Here is a 20,597-nt window from a genome sequence, read left to right on the forward strand (position 1 = left end):
TTGTCACTTTAGATGTTTTAGAAATTTTAAAACTATTTATCACTAAAAAATAATAGAGTTAATTTTTTTTTTAAATTATCCTTACCCTTTTGAAAAGTTTTACTGAATTAGTTGATGAGATATTATGAAGAAGGGAAAATACAAAAAAATTAGCTTAGATTTCTTTAAAAATCAAAATATTTCAGATTTTTTATGCAACATTAATGACTAAATTTTTGTACTTACATTTATAGTTTTATTGCATCTTTCAAAATACATTTTCTTTCTTTATTTTTTTTCATTTAGCATATTTTCGCATTTCTTACATTAAATTAAATTTTTTATAAATATTTGTTATCTTTACTTTATATTTTATATTTTTCTCTATTTTAATTTTTGTTCACTATTTTGGCCATAACTTTTTTTGTAGATTTTCTTTTTGGTTGATTCTTTTTGCAATGAATTCCTGACTTCCTGGGCTTCAATTTGGACATATGGATCATGTTGTTTAGAGTTTGGAGCTATTTTTTATTAATTTTTGAAGTTCAAACTGAAAATATAGCTTTTATATTTAATATTTTTATTTGAAGTTTTTATTGTAATTACTTGCGGCAGCCTTGACCCATATTATTTCCGTCTCATTTAAGACCAGTATATATAGGGGTCAAAAGGTTGACTTTAGGTTTCTTCTCCTCTTTTTCATAATTTCATGTTTTGTAAGACTTTTTTAGCTTTTGAAAAAGAAACTTTTTTTGTTGTCGTTTACTTATCTCTTTTCATATTCTGCACACAATTCAATTTGTGATTCTGCTATGATTTTCAATTTGATTTTTACTCGTATTCCGATTAGCAACTAGGTGGTTGAATTTCTGAATCATCTCATCTCAAGTGTGGATTGTAAGATCAATTGATCGTTCTGAGTGTCTCTTCGCTTTCTTACAATTCTTGATTAAGATTTGTGCATGCATAATTTGATTGAATTTGATTTTTATTCTTAAGTGTAAGATTGATTGATTTATTTTACATTCAAGATTTAGGCAAATTCGGTATAGCAACCCTAGTTCATATTTGTGGTTTCGATTTCAATCCTAATTCGTGCTTCGTTTGCGTTTGTTTCTCCTTTAATTTTGTTCGCTTTAATTTACCTTCATTCTTTTAATTTGCATTTGTTCTTCCTTGCATTTAGTTTAGTTTTTTCTGAGTTTAATTCATTTTAGTATTTTGGGTTTTAACTAGATTTCGTTTTCTTTCAATTTGTTGCTTTAATTCAAGTTGTTTTACTGCATAGTTTTTGTAATTCAATTTCTATTGCTTACTTATGTTTTTGTTTAATTTCATAAAAATTATAAAACCCTCAATTTAACCATTATTGCATATTTAAAACTGGAGCAGAATGAATTTATGTTCTTGTGAGATTAAGTTTGTTCTCTATATTGCATAATTATTTGAAAATTTTAATTTTATTTGAAACTATTACAACGTGGTTGTCAAATATTTTTTTTATAATTACTTTAAAATAAATGAAGTATGTAGTTATTGTTCATCAAAATAAAAAAGCTACTGTATCAAGACCTATCACTATTTTTGAGGATTCATTATTTCTTTCTCTTTTATGAGATACAAGAAGAACCAGAGAATTTATAGCTGCTATACATTTAATTTCCAAAGATTTAAACATTGTACTTGAAATTCGTCGCTTATACTATTTAGCTTACTTGAACTAGATTCCCTCTTATAAAGATTTACGTGATTTAGAAAACAAAATTTTAATTACTTCTTCTTTCAATTATTGCGTCCTTCCTTCCCTAACAGCTATTAAAACTCGATACGGACGAATGCATGCAACCCACAGGAGACTTAAATAATTATAGAGACATCTCACCACAATTTTTCAAAAAACAATAATTCATTCTTTTATGCTTTATAAATCCAAACAATAATTCATAATTAAGTTCAAAACTAATTATTCATCCTATAAGTATAATGATCACCTATATCATAAATTAATTGATAAAAGATTTATTCTTATTTTAACCTGCAGTAGAAAGTGTAATTGTGTTAAATATTTAAAATACAATTTTGATTACTATAATAATCTTGTCTTTGAACACAATTCAACACCATTTTCTTTGTGAAAAGAACATGTGTTAACATTTCTTTTAACCTTTGATTGTAGCTTTGCATTTTCAACATGAATTTATAGTTACTTAATCTGCAAAATCATGCCTACCAACTCATTTTAGTTTGGCTTCAGTGTAAATCCTTCCGTTGGGTTCATACCGGCCACCAATAAATAGGGGGAAGTACGAGCCGCATAACTTACCAGCTCGAACCAAACTAGAAAGTTTAAAGCAAATTGGGGCACGTGTTCAATCGGTTAGTCAAAGTCACATTACTTGATAAATACATATTGAGATTTTGTCTATAAAAAGTTGATACAATATTTTTTAATATAATAGATTTCATTAGTTCACTGATTATTTCGTAGGATAACTTAGATAAACCTGTTTTCAATTACTTTCATACATGTCTGTTATTCTACTTCTTCGTTTGCCTATTGGACAAACTTCTTCCAAATACTTATAAGAGAATAAATCAATCTCTAAATTAAAATTAAGTTATGCATTTTATGTTTTGAAAAATTAGAATAAAGTTTCTTAAAATATTAAAATGCATAATTTAATTTATTCTATCTCTTTATTTTCCTTTTTAATATATATTTGGTGAGAATTTTTTTCAAATTATTCGTCAATTGAAACTTGAAAGTGGAAAACTCCAAAAGAAAAGTAACGTGATTCCGCGCTTATAGCACAAATATATATATATATATAATTTACACTCGATTTAAATCTTTCATTTAACTTATATCTAACAGATAATAATTTATTATTTTATTAACCATTAGATGTAAGTTAAATAAAAAAATGTAAGAGCTTTTAGACTTAAACTAGTATGAAAAAATTATTTTCTATATATATATATAGGAGCAGGATCTTATTATACTGGTGTAAGTCTAAAAATTTTTACATTTAATCTGAGCCTTTCATTTAAATTAAATCTAATGACCGGTAAAGTAATAAATTATAATCCGTTAAATTTAAGTTAAATAAAAGGCTCAGATTGAATGTAAGAATTTTTAAATTTATACTGGTGTAAGAAAATACTGCCTTGTATATATATATATATATATATATATATATATATATAATTAATGTTCGTTTCATTCATCTATCTGTCTCGGCATACATATAATAAATTTGGTAGTTGGGTAATAATTTGCTGACAAGTCCATATTCCTATCTCTATTTGGTGATACTCCATTACCTCACTCATTTTCTGGTTGGGGGTTGTTACATGGAATGCAAGTTATTATTTCTTTGGGTCCTCTCCTAGTGAATTCTAAACCACACGCATATATAAATGTTTGCATGTATGAGTACATGTGTCACATTTTTTTGTCAATTTAATTAGTGGATGCTTATATGGTAATGCATTTGCTAGAACTTCGTTTGAAACACATATTTTGCAGTAGTCAAAGGGTATAGAGAAATGGAAGACTATGTTAAAAAGACAATTGTTGTTGGAGTTGTTTCATGGGCATCAACTTTTGTTGTAGTGAGGAGAATCTTTCCCAAACGCTCTTTTGATTTCTGCAACCGCGTTGTGTCTACGATCCATGCAACTTTGGCTGTGACATTGGCTTCACTCTCTGTTGAAGATTGGAGGTGTCCAATCTGTCCTATGGCTTCAAAATCTTCTCCTCTGCAGGTATTGGATTAAAATATTAAATGAATTCACTTACTAATTTGAGGGAAACCTCAACATTGCTATGAATTTTGGTGTTTTAATTAAAAGTGGAATGTTTGAACTATGATATGAACAGATGCAAGTTCTAGCAGTGAGCCTTTCATATCTCATTTATGATCTAGCTTGTTGTCACTTTGATGAAAGAGTGAATCTAGACAACACCATCCACCATTTGGTAAGCATTGTTGGACTTGGAGCAGGTCTTTGCTATCAAAAGGTAGTTAATCACTCAAATTATTATTTCATTGCTTATTTATATTCTAGCACTCTATTCCTTCCTCAGCACCATGTTTTGGTATGTTATGTTGGGATGCGAAATATGAGTCCAATTTAAATAATATAAATTCTTTCTCAATTCTCTACAAATTATTAGATAATCTGAAATTACCATGTATCAATGGTCTTAGTTAACCATCACGCAACATGTGATAGAATTTTAATATTTTTTTATTAATTATAAAGTATGACCATAAATCACATGGTGATTGGCTGAGACCATAGAAACGTGGTGGTTCCAGATAGAAAATAAATTTTCCAAATTCCCATGAACAGGTGGATCAGAGTATTTGATTATCTAGACTGCCAATAAAATTTTGGAGCAGCTCTTTCTCAATTTTCAATACCACCCTTTTGTTTCTTTTTTAAAAGAAGGGGAAAAAAATCTTGCTCACCTATTACTCTAATTTTCTGTGTTCTTCTGTGAGGGGATTTCATGATTAGCTAGTGAGGTTTTGGCTTATCTTGTGTACAGTGTGGCTCAGAAATGGTGGCGACAATATGGATAACAGAGATATCAAGCCCATTTTTGCATTTAAGGGAGCTTTTAAAGGAGCTTGGTTATAGGGATACCCTCATTAATTTGGCTGCTGATGTAAGTAAAACTTAGGCTGCACCAGATTTTTCATTTTTTATTATTGTATTTAAGTGAGAAGAAAGGTAAACCATGTTTGATTTTTATTTTAAAAACATTTTTTATTTTTAAAAATAAAATATAATATAAATTATATTATATTTTAAACAGAAAATTAATTTAAAAATAAAAATCAAACATATTTTTGTATTTATTTTCTTTTCTCAACACTTTTGCCGCACACTAAACTCTTGCCTAGGATGGACCTTTTTCAGTACTCTTTCATGTTTTCAGAATATAAACGTAATTTTGTATAAAATATAACGCAAGTAAAAATTAATTTTAAGTTAAATTATACATTTAATTTCTATAGTACACACTAATACACAAAATAATTTTTATATTTAAAAAAGTTACGTTTTAGTCAATTTATGAAATTGCTTTTGTTTTAATCCCTATCTAAATGTGTTAACGATATTATAATAATAGAGACTAAAACAAAATAAACTACCTATACGAGAATTAAAATATATTTTTTTTAAATGAAGAGACTAATTCATATATAAGTATTAACTATAAGAATTAAAAGTATATTTTAACTAAAAATTGAAAAAAAATAAAAGATGTTTAGTAAATTTGTCTAAAATATTAAAAATGAGTTACTAAATAAAATAAGGCTTAAATGTAATTTTGGTCCCTATAAATGTAATATATTTTGTGATAAGTTATTATAAAATTTTTTTGTTAGGATTTAGTTTTTATGATCAATTCCCTTCTCTTAGATGTTGAATCTCGATATTTTCACATCATTGTCACATCAAATAATTTTTTTAATTTTTATTATTTAAAAATAATATTTTTAAATAAGTTTCTAAACATATTTTAAATATTTATAAAAATAATCTCTAAGAATCCTAATCTCCTTCCCTTTTGATGCCTTTTTTTTATTCTTTATCTTCTCCCCTTCGTTGTTTAAACTTGAAAAGTTCAATAAGCATCTTGACGGTGAGTTAGAGGACATACATCTTGTTGAGAATTCCAACGTAGATGCATATAACTTGTTGACGAAACACGTAAAACTAACGAGAAAAGAGGAGAGAAAGAGAAAAAGGCGTTAGAAAGATGGTTCTAGAAAACTTTTTTTAGTAAATATTTAAAATATGTCAAGTACTTATTTATAAATATTAATTTTTAATAATAAAATATTAAATAATTAAATCACATGACAATATGTGGTAATGATAGGCTAATTTTCTATGAAACAACTCAACACTTGATAGAAGGGAAGTTAACAACGGTGATTAAATTTTAACTTTTTAACATTTCAAGAATTAAATCTTAACAAAAAATTTTATAAAAGATTTATTATAAAACGTGCTACATTTATAAGAACTAAAAATATAATTAAGCTTAAAATATTTTAAAAAATTAAATAACATGGCATAAACGTGAAAGTAATGAGCTGAATTTTTATCAGTTAACTCAACACTTAATAAAAGAGAAGTTGATGACAATAACTAAATCTTACAATCTTAACATTTGAGGAACTAAATTCTAAAAATATTGTATTTAAGTCATAAAAGGATAATCAATTTAAAAATACCGAAAATTCATAATTTAAATCAAGTTTATGATTTAAGATTTTAGGGTTTATCATATATATTAATAAAATTTATTGATTTGGTAAATACATACATCAATCAAAAAATAATTATTATAACTAATAAAATTCTAAGAATAATTCACATATGACAAAGACTTTTTATTATAGTTTAAAAAGTTATTTAGGCATACTAATTTTATTGAGTCAATATAATATGATAAAAAAAACTAGATACGTCTAGATATATTTTTATATTTAATTGATAGAAAAAATAGTAAAATGACTAATTAATGAGATCTTTAATTGATATATGAGAATTTTTTATTTATATCATGATAGAAAATTTATGAATTCATTATATAATAAAATTGTTGTCTAAAATTTTAAGTAATAGTATAAATTTTATACCTCAAATATAATAAATATTTCATTTCTCATATGAAAAAGAATTTTTTAAATATATTATAAAAATTGATATATCATATAAAAAAATAGACTTAAATAGTGTTTGATTCTTACAAAAGTTGTAAAAATACTTAATTAAGATACTTAAGTTTAAATTGTGCAACTTTTTTAACATTATAATTATAATTAGTTAAAATACATATTTGATTTCTATATTTCACATGTTTGCAAATTAGTTTCTATACTTAAAAAAAACTTATATTTCAATCTCTATGTCTAAAAAAAACTTACATATTAATTTTTATATTTAAAACAACCAACATTTTAGTTCCTACACAAGTATTTTGTTGATATTTGATTCCTTTAATCATTATAATGGCAGAGACAAAAATATAAAGCAAAAAAAAACTTATAAAGAGACTAAAACATAACTATGTTAAATACAAAGACTAATTTATAGATGTGTGTCAACCATAAGAATTAAATGTATAATTTAACCTTATTTTATTTTAAAAAATATATTTGATTAGAAGCTATATATATGTATATAATTTTTGTAATGGATTGCAAATTTCAAAACTTTATCACAAGCTTATTTGTAAGATAAAAGTTTTTAAAAATAAATTTCTTTATTTCAAATCCACTTTTAATCAAAATTAGTTTTACAAAATTAACATTATTAAAATTAAATTAACAAACATTCACCTTACTGCATTAAGTATAACGTAATTGTAATCATTCTACATGTTTTTCATTTTACCCTATTATATCCAATTTAAATAGCACGATTTCCTCCTTAAAATCATGAGAACTTCAGAATTCATATGTCTAAATACGAGAGTTGGCATTTTTTTTTAAAAATCAAGCTAATCATCTCATTAATTTATGAATTCATATTTTTTTTATATAAAACTAGCATTAATGTTTTAGCCATTATAAAAACAACACAATGTTTATTCGTGTTGTGACATTAAATTTTAATGAATTTAAAAAATGTAGTAGTTTATTATAGAATTAGTTACAGATTAGCTATAGAGCAAACATTAAAATAGAGTATCTTTATAACATTAAAGTTAAAAGTCTAGTGCCGCAAAGTGTCGCTGGACAGCACTTAACCTATGCTTCTAAAATGACATACTAGATGTTATTTCATTCCTTACCATTAACGTACTAAATCATATTAAATAATACTATCTCAAGTTCTATTTATAAAAACAACTACTAAAATCTTTCGATTTTAAATATAAAAAATAAAAACTTTTTTAAAATGCATTAATGATTAAGTTCATTTTATATTTTTATTTATTGTAAAGCTTGTGTCAATGAAGTGCCCATTCTTTATCCATAAAAGTAAATGTATTCATTCATTTAATTTATAATACACCCAAGTATAAATTTATGACAATTATATTTTGTTAGTCTTGATGAATTAAGTACTTGACTCTTATTAGTAGGATCGAAGGAAATATGTAATATAAGATTAATCATTTATGATTGAAAATAATTGACATTTATTATTTCAAAGTGCGCTAAAAACTGGGTTTGACGCAATGGCACAGATCCTATTTGCTGCCATATTTACATTTGCTAGGATGTTGATCGGACCGTTTATCACATATGCAACTTTATCTGCCAACAACCCACTTCTCATAAAGGTATAGTTCGTAAGCTTTTCCTTTAGAGAAAACATTTTCAGAAATATAATCTTCCTTTATTTTCTGGGCCACATTTGCTTAATTCTTTCCACTGTTACAGGCTATGGGACTGAGTTTGCAGCTGGTAAGTGCATTCTGGTTCTTCAAAATCGTAAGAATGGTAAAACACAAATTAACCAAGAGAACAACATCGAAGAATGGCATCAAACAAGCCAATATCAAGAGGAAGTCGACTAACTCAAAATTGCGACATAGCTAGCTTTCTCTGTTTGACATTTTCACATTCTGTCCACATCAAAGAGACTGCATAAAAGGAGACGTCACTGAATTAAGTATATGTTATTTTGCAGCTGTTTGACAGCTGAATTTGATTGCTTTGTGTACCTGGGCCACATCTATTCCGTACATTATTTCTACGCTATATATAGTGGGCAAAATTCGTTCATAAGGAGGCTAGAGTTTATGACATTATAAGTTTACCACACTTCAGATCAAGGCGACAAAGCTATAATGACTGCTTAGCTACCTGGATTGAGTAGTGGTTAATTGACCAAAAAAGAGGTGAAACTGAAATTCAAACTCAACGATTATATTGTTCAGTAGCATTATGTGCGACCCTTCCCCCTCTTCCAACTAATAAAACTTATCATTGCTCTAGCTTAAACACCAACTCAAATTTATAGATGAAAATTGCAACGCAGATTGACTTAACAAGCAGTCTTCAATAATAAATGGGGAGATGCACAAACTCTAGATCAAATTCAAAGATCAGTGACATAAATTATGTAAACATAATCCAAAAGAAAACCCAAAAAAAAATAAAAATCAATACAATTAGTTTTGGCAAATAACTCAAGCGGACATCTTCCCTTTACCTTCCCTTACCATTAAGTTCTCCACCTGACCCAACTGCATAATTCAGATAATACAATGCTAGCCCAAAGAGACTGCTTGTCTGTCCGTATGAGTTTAACCAAATTGCATGAAGTATGTTGGGCTCAAAAGAAGTACTGCCTACATATATCCATAGCTTTTAGTCTTTGCCAAAATCAGCATTGTAGTGAGCACTAGATTCAAGTTTCTTTGCATCATTCAGTTTTCGAACAGCCTAGGAACCAAAGAAACAAGTCAAATTATTCTTCCTGGAAGTGTCATGGACCAGTAATCCCTTTGAACATGATTAATACACACAAAAAAAAAAAGCTTCCTCAAAGAAAGAACCCACCTTCATAAAATCTTCATGGATCACATAATCACGTTCTGCACGAATTGCTGCCATTCCAGCTTCCGTGCACACATTTCGAAGATCAGCTCCATTAAATCCCTGAGCAATTTGCAACAGAAAACACATCAAGCATGCACCTACTGGATACCGAAACTAATCCAAACAGGACTGACCTCTGCAAGCTTCACAACAGCTTCATAATCTATTTCACCATGCTTAGCAATCCCAGCAGCATGAATCTTGAGAATTTCCATTCTTGATTGTTCATTAGGCAATGGAATTTCTATTTTTCTATCTAATCTTCCAGGACGCAAGAGAGCAGGATCAAGTACATCAGGCCGGTTTGTTGCCATTATCATTTTAACCTACAACATGCATTCAGATTTCAGACCGCTGTGTTGTTAATTGTTATCAACCAACCGTTGCAATTTGCCTGAACAATCATATTTCTAAGAAATATCAACCACCATATCCAGAAGATACATTAATCAGAAAGATTGATATGCTTAACATTTCATTTGAATTATATCTCACATAAATGAATGAAGTTAGTACTAAATATGCTGCACCTTAAATATTGCACAAAATTGATGCAGAGAAATCCCCTCAAAAATTTCAGCCTTACAATACAATTTCATTAGTACTAATGGAAAAAAGGCCACTCATTCTTTTGCTTGAAAAATGGTCAGTGTAGAATTCATTTGTTAACATTATACCATCTTGGGAGTTTAATACATCAAGAAAAGTTGCAAACTTTGACACTGAAAAAAAAATACTGCCTGAAAATTAAGATACGTGAAATGCATTTCTTCTGTAAGCTTATCATTGGTCCACCATCCACTAGCCTCCCCACCAAAAAGGGGAAAAAAAAGTAGGATGAAGTTCCTTATCCTTTGAATTCATAAGGAAAGGATGCAACTGTTTTTTTTTACAAATTAAATTAATAGGGTTGCAAAGCATGATATACCTTCCCAAGTTGATCAAACCCATCAAGTTGGTTAAGCAACTCCATTAGTGTTCTTTGAATCTCACGATCAGCACTTGTTCCCTCACTGAAACGACGACCACCAATGGCATCGATCTCATCCATAAAAATGATGCAAGGCTTAACAAACAAATTGGAGATTTAGAATTACATTCCGTTAGAAAATATTAACATATAGTATGGAACTTCACATAAGAATCTACCTGATGATCACGTGCATACCCAAACATTTCTCGTATTAACCTGGCACTTTCTCCAATGTACTTATCAATTATTGCACTCGAAACAACCTACACCCAAATGTTCCGAAAGTTACATTATATTTAAAGATTAAGGGAACCTTCGAAACAAAAAAGAATTCAGAAAAGAAACAAATCTGACCTTCAAGAAGTTTGCATCTATGTTACTGGCAATTGCCCTAGCTAACAACGTTTTACCAGTACCAGGAGGTCCGTAAAGGAGAACACCCTGGCAGATGAGAATTGAGAAGATGCTGATCAAAATTATAAATCATGGCTCCCCAAAATACACTTCCACCAAAAGAAATTGTAGATAATTAGGTGGCAATGCTGCCAAAACACATTTCTGTTCTAAGAGAGGTCAGGGACCACCAAATAGTGTGGTGAAAAGGTAATCACCTTAGGGGGTTTAATTCCAACTCGAAGGAAGAGTTCAGGATTCATCAGAGGTAATTCAATCGATTCCCTCAATTCCCTTATCTGATCAGATAAACCACCAACAGCAGAGTAACTGACATTACCAGGATCCTCATGCAGCATATTATAAACTACCGGATCAACCTGTCAACTCAAGATAGATCATACTGACTATCAGCCATGAAAAACTAGCAGATGATTTGCAGAAAGAAAACAAATCAGACAGCCCAACAGGAACTTGAACATCATATGCATCAAATAAATATCTGAAAGGAATAAACTGAAAAAACATACTTCACGTGGAAGAGCTCGCATTATAGTGAGCGTTGTCATATCAAGAACCACTCTTGTACCGGCAGTCAGTTTTTCCTTATCCACTTTACTGCGGCAGCCAACCACATACCTAGGTCCGCTGCTTGCTTTAACAATCACTGAGATAGCAGATACAAAAACATACAATAACTAGTGTTCTTATAATCTTAAGTTCGCATCAACCAAGCAGGAAACAGAAAACAATTTAAGGAGTCACTACATCACCAAATTATTTTATTATAATAACATAATCCAGAATCAGTGACGGGTGAGGCACAGTGTCCATTGTACATAATCTGAATATATTATATTATAAAACATTATGAAATTGAATAGAATGTTATCAATCAAAACATTAAACGAAAAGCACAGAATCATTACAGCGTTCATTGTCAAGAGGCCTAAGAACTTCGCCAATGATCTGGCCAACACTTTGAAGAGACTTCAAATCATCCTCTGTTTTATTGAACTCTTTCTTTGAAGCTCGCAAATTCTCTCTAACTGCAATTCCGTTTCAAACCCAAATAATCACAATTCATAATAAAACCCTAATCAATCCGAATAATAATAATAATAATAAAATGGTGAAAACGAAAACAAGGGGGAATTATTAGCATTAAAAGGGAATGAAAAGGAACAAGTGCGAGATTGAGAAACGAACCGGATCGTACTCTGGATTCCAATTCCTTGTGTTGAAGAAGTTTCTTACGGTAATCCGCAACCGCAGTACGGCGCCGAGTGGCGTCTTCAGCATCTGTCATTGTTATTAGCTACACTCTCAAATCGAAAAATGGAACGATGAGATTCAAGTTTGTATCTGCAGAGAGTAGTGTAGAAACTATAGCGCTGAACGAATATGTATATCAATACAATGAAGCAAAGAGCAGCTTAACTGCGGAACCTCTTCAATCTTACCGCAATGCCCGAACTACCCCGGGATATCTCACTTTTAATCACGGAAGTGTGAAATTAATAAGTAATTTTTTATAAAGAAAATAAAATAAATAAATAAATAGGAAATAAAGAGAAAAAAAATAGGTAAGAAAATGAATAAATTTATTATTAAAAAAGATAGAAAATAACGAGAACGCAAAGTCTAACACAATGGACTCGTGGCTTAAATTTCGTCTTTCTTTCTATGCTAAAAAATTGTTGTTCTACACATTTTTTGGTTGAAGAATTCACTTTCCTTTTTCCCCTCTTTGTATTTATCCTCTTGTATTTTTCTTTCATTTACGCACACAAGACTAGGGTAAAATAACACGAGACTCTAGCCATAGAATATCTTGATGAAACAGAATTTTTCGTCAAGGAAGAATGCACAATTCACAAATTTGGATGTATCGGCCCATGTTTGTAAAAATCCTTGGCAAATATGTCTTACTCTCGTCTTCCTTAAAAGATGAGCACGATTTCCATGCCACATGGGCATGCAATGTGAAACTTAACGCACCATGTATGTATTTCCTTAAAATCGATAGATATCAGTAAACATAAGAATCAAAATGACTGGTGAATCAAATCAATGCGATCCATTTTGGCATTCAAATTTACACATAAAAGTTAGTCATCATTTTTTAATTTGTCATCCAAACAATTTCTTTTTTTGTTTTGTGAAAGCTTATTATGTTAAAGTTGAATGTGATATGCTCCCTAATTTTCTTTCAATCAGCATATTTTTCACTTGCACTATGCACTCTATTCAATCTATATATCCGTCAGACAAGATGAAAAATTTCACCCGTCCAAAGAAAAAAGGTTTCAGTTCTGTATTTGGATGCTACTGCCTGTCACACTCAGACACTACCTAAAAAAGTACTACTGTTCGTCAAGACAGGAAGCGTCCAAAGCGAGGAAAATAATCACATCACAACCCTATACATCCACCAATTTCCCACAACAAATGGTACATATGACATCAAGTATACAAGTGACCACACCAAGAAATTCTCTTTTCCCCTGTAGAATTAATTTACAGTTTCAGAACAGCGAAGCACCTAAGCTGGTTAATTTAATTATGGCCACCCTTCCGCAACACTTCCTTCAAAACCAATGCGATTCTATGTGCCATATGGGGTTCCAGAAACCTATCCTTCACTCTCTCGTATCCTTTCTTACCCATAGTCAGCCTCCTCTCAACATGAGTTGCCAAATTCACAATGTTATTTGCAAGAGGTGTCACACCTTCTTTTCCAACGGGATGCAGCAAACCAGTTGTCCTATTTACCACAATCTCCATGGTGCCCCCAGCTGCAGTTCCCTGGGATTATTCAAACAACATCACAGATATTAGAGAGAGAAATGGATAAAGAAAGCAAAGTAGCATATATAGCAAAATGGACCTACTGATGGAAAATTGGAATTTTGACACAACTAAAGGAAATTAAATTTAAAACCCCAAAAAAAATGTAAGAGGAAAGAGATATTGTCAAGGCAATGTATACTTACAAGTACAGGCAAGCGAAATGCCATTGCTTCAATGGTTATCCTCCCAAAACATTCTCCCCGTGCCTGATATGAAGAGAAATTTAGGAATAACTTCATAAATTATTTCAAGGCATTCATGAGAAAAATCCAAGTAGCAATGTAAAACTTATTGTTAGTTTATAGAAGTATGAGGCATTAAATTTAAACAGGGCCTCAAGACAAGTATGAAATCTATCTTCAGGTCCCTTGCTAACTTTGCATTGATACTTACAGAAGCTAGAAACACATCCATTTACAATGAAGTCTTTCTATGAGAAGCAAGATTAATAATTCAGGCAACAACTTCCATTTTGCAAAACAATCAAATAAAAAGCATATTCTGGTCATGCTCAACTTAGTGGGCATATTATTGTAAGATACCTGAGAATTCTGAACAAGAACATCAATAGAAGCCAGGTAAGGAGCCACCGCTAGGGTTTTGTTTACAAAGTGAACACGATCCTGGATTTTTTTCTCCGCCACAAATTTACGTAACTCCATTTCAAACTTTGTCTGAGCATTCATATCACTCCCTACAACTACAGCATGCAAAGATGGCACCTGAAGTTTCTTCTCCTGGATGAGGAGCAAACTTTCATGAAAGGACCGAAGAAAAAGATCCTGCCCTTTACCACGTGAAACACCTGCAATTATATGATCTCTGGTGCTTAAAATACCGATTGGTAAAATGTTTGTCGAAATGTATGGAAGGAATATGTACCCTGGTGGGGGGGGGGGGGGAGGATAATTGGCATGCACTATAAAAATATATAATTATTTAGTACATATTACATTAGAAAAAGTGATATAATAAACATATGTTAACCCTATGCTCTCCCACTTGACATATATACACATCCAGGAAATATATTTATGATTGTGATTAGCTATCTAATCCACATTGCAATGAGAAAAACTAAATTTGACATACAGATATAATGAATCAAGTTATTCTAAAACAAATACTTCTAAAGGAAAATGATAAACGTTAAATTCATCATCCAGGAAAGTGAAGCTAATTACTAATTTTAGAGCTCTTCCTCTTGGGTCAATCAATATCTCCCTGTTCCCCTTCTCAACAAAAGAAAATCGCTTCTAAAAGTCGAAAGATGCCAATCAGGTAATGAACTTGCCAACAGAGCATGCATTCCATGTGACAAAAACGAGTCCGATGAACAACAGTAGCATATTAAATGTGTACAGTTAATAAACATCAAGAAGGGAGATCATACTATTTATGACGGCAAAGAGTAGATCATCATTTCTCACTCCAAGAGATTGCCGAACATGCTCTCGAAGAACTCTCTTTGCCACACTATCTTCTGCAACTTCCATAAGTTCCTTGCTATTCCCAAGATGCACTACATAAATTTGAGGCATTTTAATCCTACAAAGTCAGACCAAACACACAGTTAACAACACAACACAAAGTAGCAGAGTGAACACAGCAACACATTAACCCAAAACAAAACCGAATCATACCCTAACCGCTCCCTAGTCCTATTCTTCCAGTATTCAGCAGTCGTATGTGAATCGATCATTGCACCTGCAACAAAAGGGAGGTGCTTAACATATTCCACTTTGAAATAATGCCCTCGCATTTCATGAATCCACCACAAAACCTTTGGAAGAACCTCCGAAATTCTTTCCTTGAGAACTGCATTAAGCCACTTCCCGGCCACAGCAGTATTCAGAATTACCAAATCAGCCTTTAGAGCCGTTTCCACAGCCCTTTCGCCTTTCGCAGGCAACACCTGCCACAAGCCAAACACAATCACAATCACATTCTCGTATACAACACACTATTCTTCGAAATTCTCATACATTAATAATCAGTATGTAATGTACCTTTTTCTAACATTATTCTTCAAAATTCTCATAACATTAAACGTGCAATTTGGAATGCATTCATTACGATAACAAATCTGAAAATTTTTAAGAACTACCTGTACTCCTCTGTCCAACATCTTGTTCTCCAAACTGTAGATGATTTCGTCGGGTTGAGGAGGTTTCTGATTAGTGATCCAAACGACGTCGGATCCAACGGCGCGTAACAGAAAAGCCAATTCCATAAGCAAAAGAGGTCCACCGGAGAGAGAAAGCTCGTGAGAAACCATCAGAACAAGCTTCGACTTCATGAATTCAAGAGGATTTGGTTGCGACGATGACCAAATCGGAGCCTGAGGTTCTTCCAAATGCCGAACCTGAGCCTGAGCCTGAGCCTGAGGCGGGGAGTTACCGTTGCACGAATCGGAAGTGGTTCGTATGAAGAGAACGGTGACGGTGGAGAGGGACAAGAGTGCCACTAGCATTAACGGCCATCTCTTCTTCCTCATTGCCAACCATGCCTGCGAATGCTTCCCCATTTTGCTTCCAAACCTCTCTATTCAATTCAAATTCGCATTCTAGGGTTTCTGCGTTTACTCTTTGCTCTTACAAGTAATTAACAATACAAATCATAAATTATTATTCGTCTCATAGCTTCAGATTCCGATTTGGATTCAGAATTTCAGATTCAGAGTTCTCCACAGTACCTTATAATTTAACTGAACCTTCCCAAGTGCCACCTTATTGTCCACTAATATTATATCTTAACCATAAGCATTAATACAAGTGGAATGTTAATTTTCGAAAAATAAATGTTATAGACATACTTGATTTATCATGTTGTCTATAGAAATCTTTATTGATAAATTGTTTCATTAGTTAGCGATCAAGTTAGTGGGAAATCATATTTTAAATTTTTTTCTTATATTCTTTTACGTTGTTCTTGAACAAACACTCTAGGAATATTTTTTACGATTTCTTTTATAACTTTTACGATGCTTTATTATTCATTAATAATTAATAATACTTATAAATTATTTTGATTACTTAACGGATATTAGGTATTGTTTAATTATCAGGTTTTTAAAAGTTTTTACTATCACTTAAGAAACTTATTAACAAATGTATTTTTTTTTATAACATCGGAAATACAAGCAATTAATTGAATATATGATGAAAGATCAAACATCTAGCATCAATCTTCTTCCATGGTTAACGTCATAATTCATATGTATATAATTCCTTTTGCTTTTATATGTATTGTTTACTATTCTTATTATTCTTTATTTCAAGACACGTATTTTAGGGAAAATTTAATAGCCCTTAAAAAAACATAATTGTATTCCATAAAATGTACATAATTATATGACTTAATTAGGAGTAACAATTCAATTTATATATCTATTCACCATTAATATATCTATATATAAATTTAACCAACACATTTAATTATAAAAATTAAAATGAATGAATAAATTAGTTTTATCAGCATTTGTTTATTAGATGGATAATGAACCACCTATAATATTTTGTAATATATTAGATCAAGCAGTTTAAAATGTATTAGTTAAACATAAGTATTTAAAGATGAATCCTTTATTTTATAATATTGAAAGTGTATGCAAATTAAATTTTTTTATAAAAAATATAATATAATATAATATATTTTAAATGGAGAAGTTGGATAAATGAATCTTTATTAAATAAGTTATGGATGAATTAGATTTTTTAACACATTTTGAATAATTAAAATAGACTAATAATATTTTTTTATCCATCCACTGTTATTTGTTTCAAAATTTATTCATATTACATCCAAGAATTAATTAATAATTAAACTGTTGAAATATGCCTAATTCAATTGTTAAAATTGGATTTAATGCTACAAAAATAAGATTTAAAAAAGTATGAATTTATCATTTTTTTTCATGATTATCTTATCTTAAAAGGAGTCAAATTCCTTAAAATCAACATTTATGTTAAGTCCTTTCATTGGACAATAACTTTCAACACGAGGCTTATCAAATTAATATAGAAGCAACATAATTCAAACACTCTTAATTAATAACAACCAACGATTAAATACATTTATATAATCCTTCCTCTTTTTCTACTTTCTGGTAGGTAATTATATAATGCCATGCATGTCAACTTCAGAAGAAAAAGTATTATAACATAACTAAACACTTAATGACTCATAAATATAGCAATGTTGCCTAATTAATTAATTAATTAACCCGACGACAATTCTTTCTAACTTCTCCATTAAAACCAGTGAGAGGACGGAGGTTCCCCATCTTGATCATGGATATGGCAAATTGTTCAAAGAAGAGACTCTCATCTTTTGCATATTTTTTGACTAGTTCATGAGTCTTCTTAACATTTCCCATAAGAAGCACTTCATCTGAATTAAGAAGCCCTTTTCCCTTAAGTACAAGTTTGAAATAGGTATTATCAAACATTCTTGGGGAGCCAAAGTCCAAGGGAGAAATAAAGTTATCACCACCAAATTTTGGGCACACCGTCTTCAAATCAAAGTAAAAGGACTTTTCTAGATTCTCATCTGGTTGGTTGTTTCCGTTTTGATTGTATAGTCTTTGCTTGAATGTTGCACATCTTGCCACCCCAATGGTATGAGCACCTACATTATGACAAAGTGTTAAAAAGCTGTGACTCGTTACTAAGAAATACTAATAGCATGGTATGAGAAGTTGAAGTTCAACCTGAGAGGGCAACAAGGTCCACTTCATCAAGGCCTTGACGCTTGAAAAATGTTAAGAGATTCTCTATGGTAGCATTTGGTGGGGGAATGTTTTTGTTTGAGCCACTAAGGCTTGCTGTTCTTGAGTCTCTCCTACCTAATGGAAGCTCCCAATTGGGTCCCCCACTCTGTTTCAAAACAGTTAATAAATTTCAAAATCTAGCATACTTTTGGTCAAACGTTCTTTTTAATATATTTTTTATTATTGAATATAATTTATTAGGATATATGAAATAATGAGTGTGACATAATAAGCAATGAATGGAACTAATGAAATTTCATGAGTTAAAAAAATATAAAATTATTTTTGTATCATTTGTGAAGAAACACATTTTTAAGCATTCTCTTTATATTTGAGATGTATTTTTAGATGCATATATTAGATACACCGGTAATAGAATATTTGTAAAGAGTTTTAAAAACTAATAAATAGTTAATTCAATATAATGAATTAGCGAGAGTTTGATGTGATTTGTAGGATCAGAATTTTCTATAGTCATTCTGTCTTTCAGTTAATGTATTTTTCATTTTTATTTAAGCAAAAAAATTTGCTTAAATAAATAAACACTAACTACATACCTAGTTTGCGCAAAAAAATAAGATATCCTTGTCCGTCTTCTGAGAAGTGCTAAATTACTTGTATATATTTATAACATGCATAGTAAGTAGATAATAGGGAGGAGTGAGTGTTTTCTCACAAGAATAGTGGAGCCCCTGGCAGCAAGGGCAACAATGTCTGCACAGGAGACAGTCTGAGGACATGCTTCTTCCAACTTAGATTTGATCTCATCAATCACTTCAAAACCTCGGACAGAATTTTTGTTTGGTCCAGCGTTTTTTTCGCTCACTATTGTTGCACTATCATCCAACAAAATCGATGCATCGCAGCCCTGTCATCACAAAAAATAAAAATAAAAAAAATCAAGGAAATGTAAACCCTTGACAATTTAAATTATGTTAAGATGTCCCACTGTCAATTAAGAATATGGTCAGAACATTTTTTACATGGGTTGGCCTATTATTAAGACAAGTTATTGTACTAACAATAAGAATTTTCGCAATTGATTTTGGAAACGAACTTGATCTTATTTAATGTTATTATTGCTATTGTTTTCCTGTAGGTCTTGCTGACTAGTGTTATTGATTCACCTGCACGAAGCAATCGTGAAAGTGAAGTCTAAGTAGAGAAGCAGCCATTCTGATATCCTTAGCAATGGCCTTCTCCAACATTGACATGACAATGTCATTAGCTTGAGGGCATGAAAACTGATAGAATTGAGGTGAAAGACCAAAAGATATTCCCCCATGATGACCACTCCACCCAAAGTGGAATCCAGGGTGAGCCTTGGAGAGTATAAATGAGAGGAAAGCTATTACTACAAAAAGATTCGCTTTGATGAAAGACATGTTGACCAGTGTTACAATTCAACTGAGTTGATGATTGTATGTATGTTGTATTGATGGATTGGTTTGTTTGATATTTATACTGCCCAAAAGATAAAGCCACTCTCTCTCTTTCTTATTGTGCGATGAAGGCATGACTATTTCAACAAACAACATGTTGCTTGCATCGCTTCTGATGCAAAGTGTTTAGTTCTGAGAGTGGTTCAGTATTACCTGCTCCTAGACCAGATCAAACCAGTGCAGAATTCATTCTATTTTGATATATTATTATGACGTAAATAAGCTCAATCTGGAACTCCCCCCCCCCCCCAATGGTTTTATTATGTGTTATGGATAAATTGGCCTTATATTGATGAAGACTTGATTCAAGTGCCAGAAGTCGCATTACAGCTTATGAAGAATCATAGCATAATTGAGCTTAAAAGTGTAGTAGCATAAAGTTACCAATTTCAACCGAGAAATAAGAATTGAGCATTAGTAGAATGTGTACAGATTAAATGTTTGATGTTAAAGTTACAAAATCAATTTATATATATATATTTTCAATGAAAAATGCACATTTTAATTAAAAAAGTGTTGTTGGATCAATTGGCGTAAGGTTATTCTAAATTAAGCTGTGTTCTAAACCAAAAAATTAATTTGTATATGTATCTCAATCTCCA

At 30.8% G+C, this 20,597-nt stretch overlaps 4 protein-coding genes across 5 annotated transcripts; 1 reads left to right on the forward strand and 3 right to left on the reverse strand.

Annotated features, from left to right (window-relative positions):
* Positions 1–3,445: 3,445 nt before the first annotated feature.
* On the forward strand, positions 3,446–8,696 carry LOC113847888 (transmembrane protein 136-like). The gene is made up of 5 exons (XM_027477197.1): positions 3,446–3,747; positions 3,863–4,003; positions 4,538–4,657; positions 8,204–8,299; positions 8,400–8,696. Exons 1-5 carry the CDS (start codon positions 3,529–3,531, stop codon positions 8,556–8,558), a joined length of 735 nt encoding a protein of 244 aa, XP_027332998.1. The 5' UTR covers positions 3,446–3,528; the 3' UTR covers positions 8,559–8,696.
* A 178-nt stretch (positions 8,697–8,874) lies between these two features.
* On the reverse strand, positions 8,875–12,398 carry LOC113847886 (26S proteasome regulatory subunit S10B homolog B-like). Of its 2 annotated transcripts, XM_027477193.1 has the most exons (10): positions 12,139–12,398; positions 11,859–11,978; positions 11,460–11,596; positions 11,148–11,309; positions 10,891–10,977; positions 10,713–10,799; positions 10,492–10,629; positions 9,698–9,889; positions 9,525–9,623; positions 8,875–9,407 (listed from the first exon to the last, which is right to left on the reverse strand). In XM_027477193.1, exons 1-10 carry the CDS (start codon positions 12,236–12,238, stop codon positions 9,333–9,335), a joined length of 1,197 nt encoding a protein of 398 aa, XP_027332994.1. In that variant the 5' UTR covers positions 12,239–12,398; the 3' UTR covers positions 8,875–9,332. The 2 variants fall into 2 exon arrangements, with proteins under 2 accessions (XP_027332994.1, XP_027332995.1); XM_027477194.1 differs by lacking the exon at positions 9,698–9,889 and having other exon boundaries at positions 8,995–9,407; positions 12,139–12,382.
* Positions 12,399–13,160: 762 nt separating this feature from the next.
* On the reverse strand, positions 13,161–16,504 carry LOC113847885. Its single transcript, XM_027477192.1, has 6 exons — positions 15,890–16,504; positions 15,426–15,697; positions 15,176–15,330; positions 14,325–14,587; positions 13,926–13,988; positions 13,161–13,737 (listed from the first exon to the last, which is right to left on the reverse strand). Exons 1-6 carry the CDS (start codon positions 16,307–16,309, stop codon positions 13,489–13,491), a joined length of 1,422 nt encoding a protein of 473 aa, XP_027332993.1. The 5' UTR covers positions 16,310–16,504; the 3' UTR covers positions 13,161–13,488.
* Positions 16,505–17,998: 1,494 nt separating this feature from the next.
* On the reverse strand, positions 17,999–19,938 carry LOC113847887 (peroxidase 9). The gene is made up of 4 exons (XM_027477196.1): positions 19,681–19,938; positions 19,230–19,421; positions 18,494–18,659; positions 17,999–18,411 (listed from the first exon to the last, which is right to left on the reverse strand). Exons 1-4 carry the CDS (start codon positions 19,936–19,938, stop codon positions 17,999–18,001), a joined length of 1,029 nt encoding a protein of 342 aa, XP_027332997.1.
* Positions 19,939–20,597: the final 659 nt, after the last annotated feature.

The sequence above is a fragment of the Abrus precatorius genome, unplaced genomic scaffold (genome assembly GCF_003935025.1).
Source record: "Abrus precatorius isolate BTA unplaced genomic scaffold, Abrus_2018 Scaffold8, whole genome shotgun sequence".
In the NCBI taxonomy this organism is placed as follows: Eukaryota; Viridiplantae; Streptophyta; class Magnoliopsida; order Fabales; family Fabaceae; genus Abrus; species Abrus precatorius.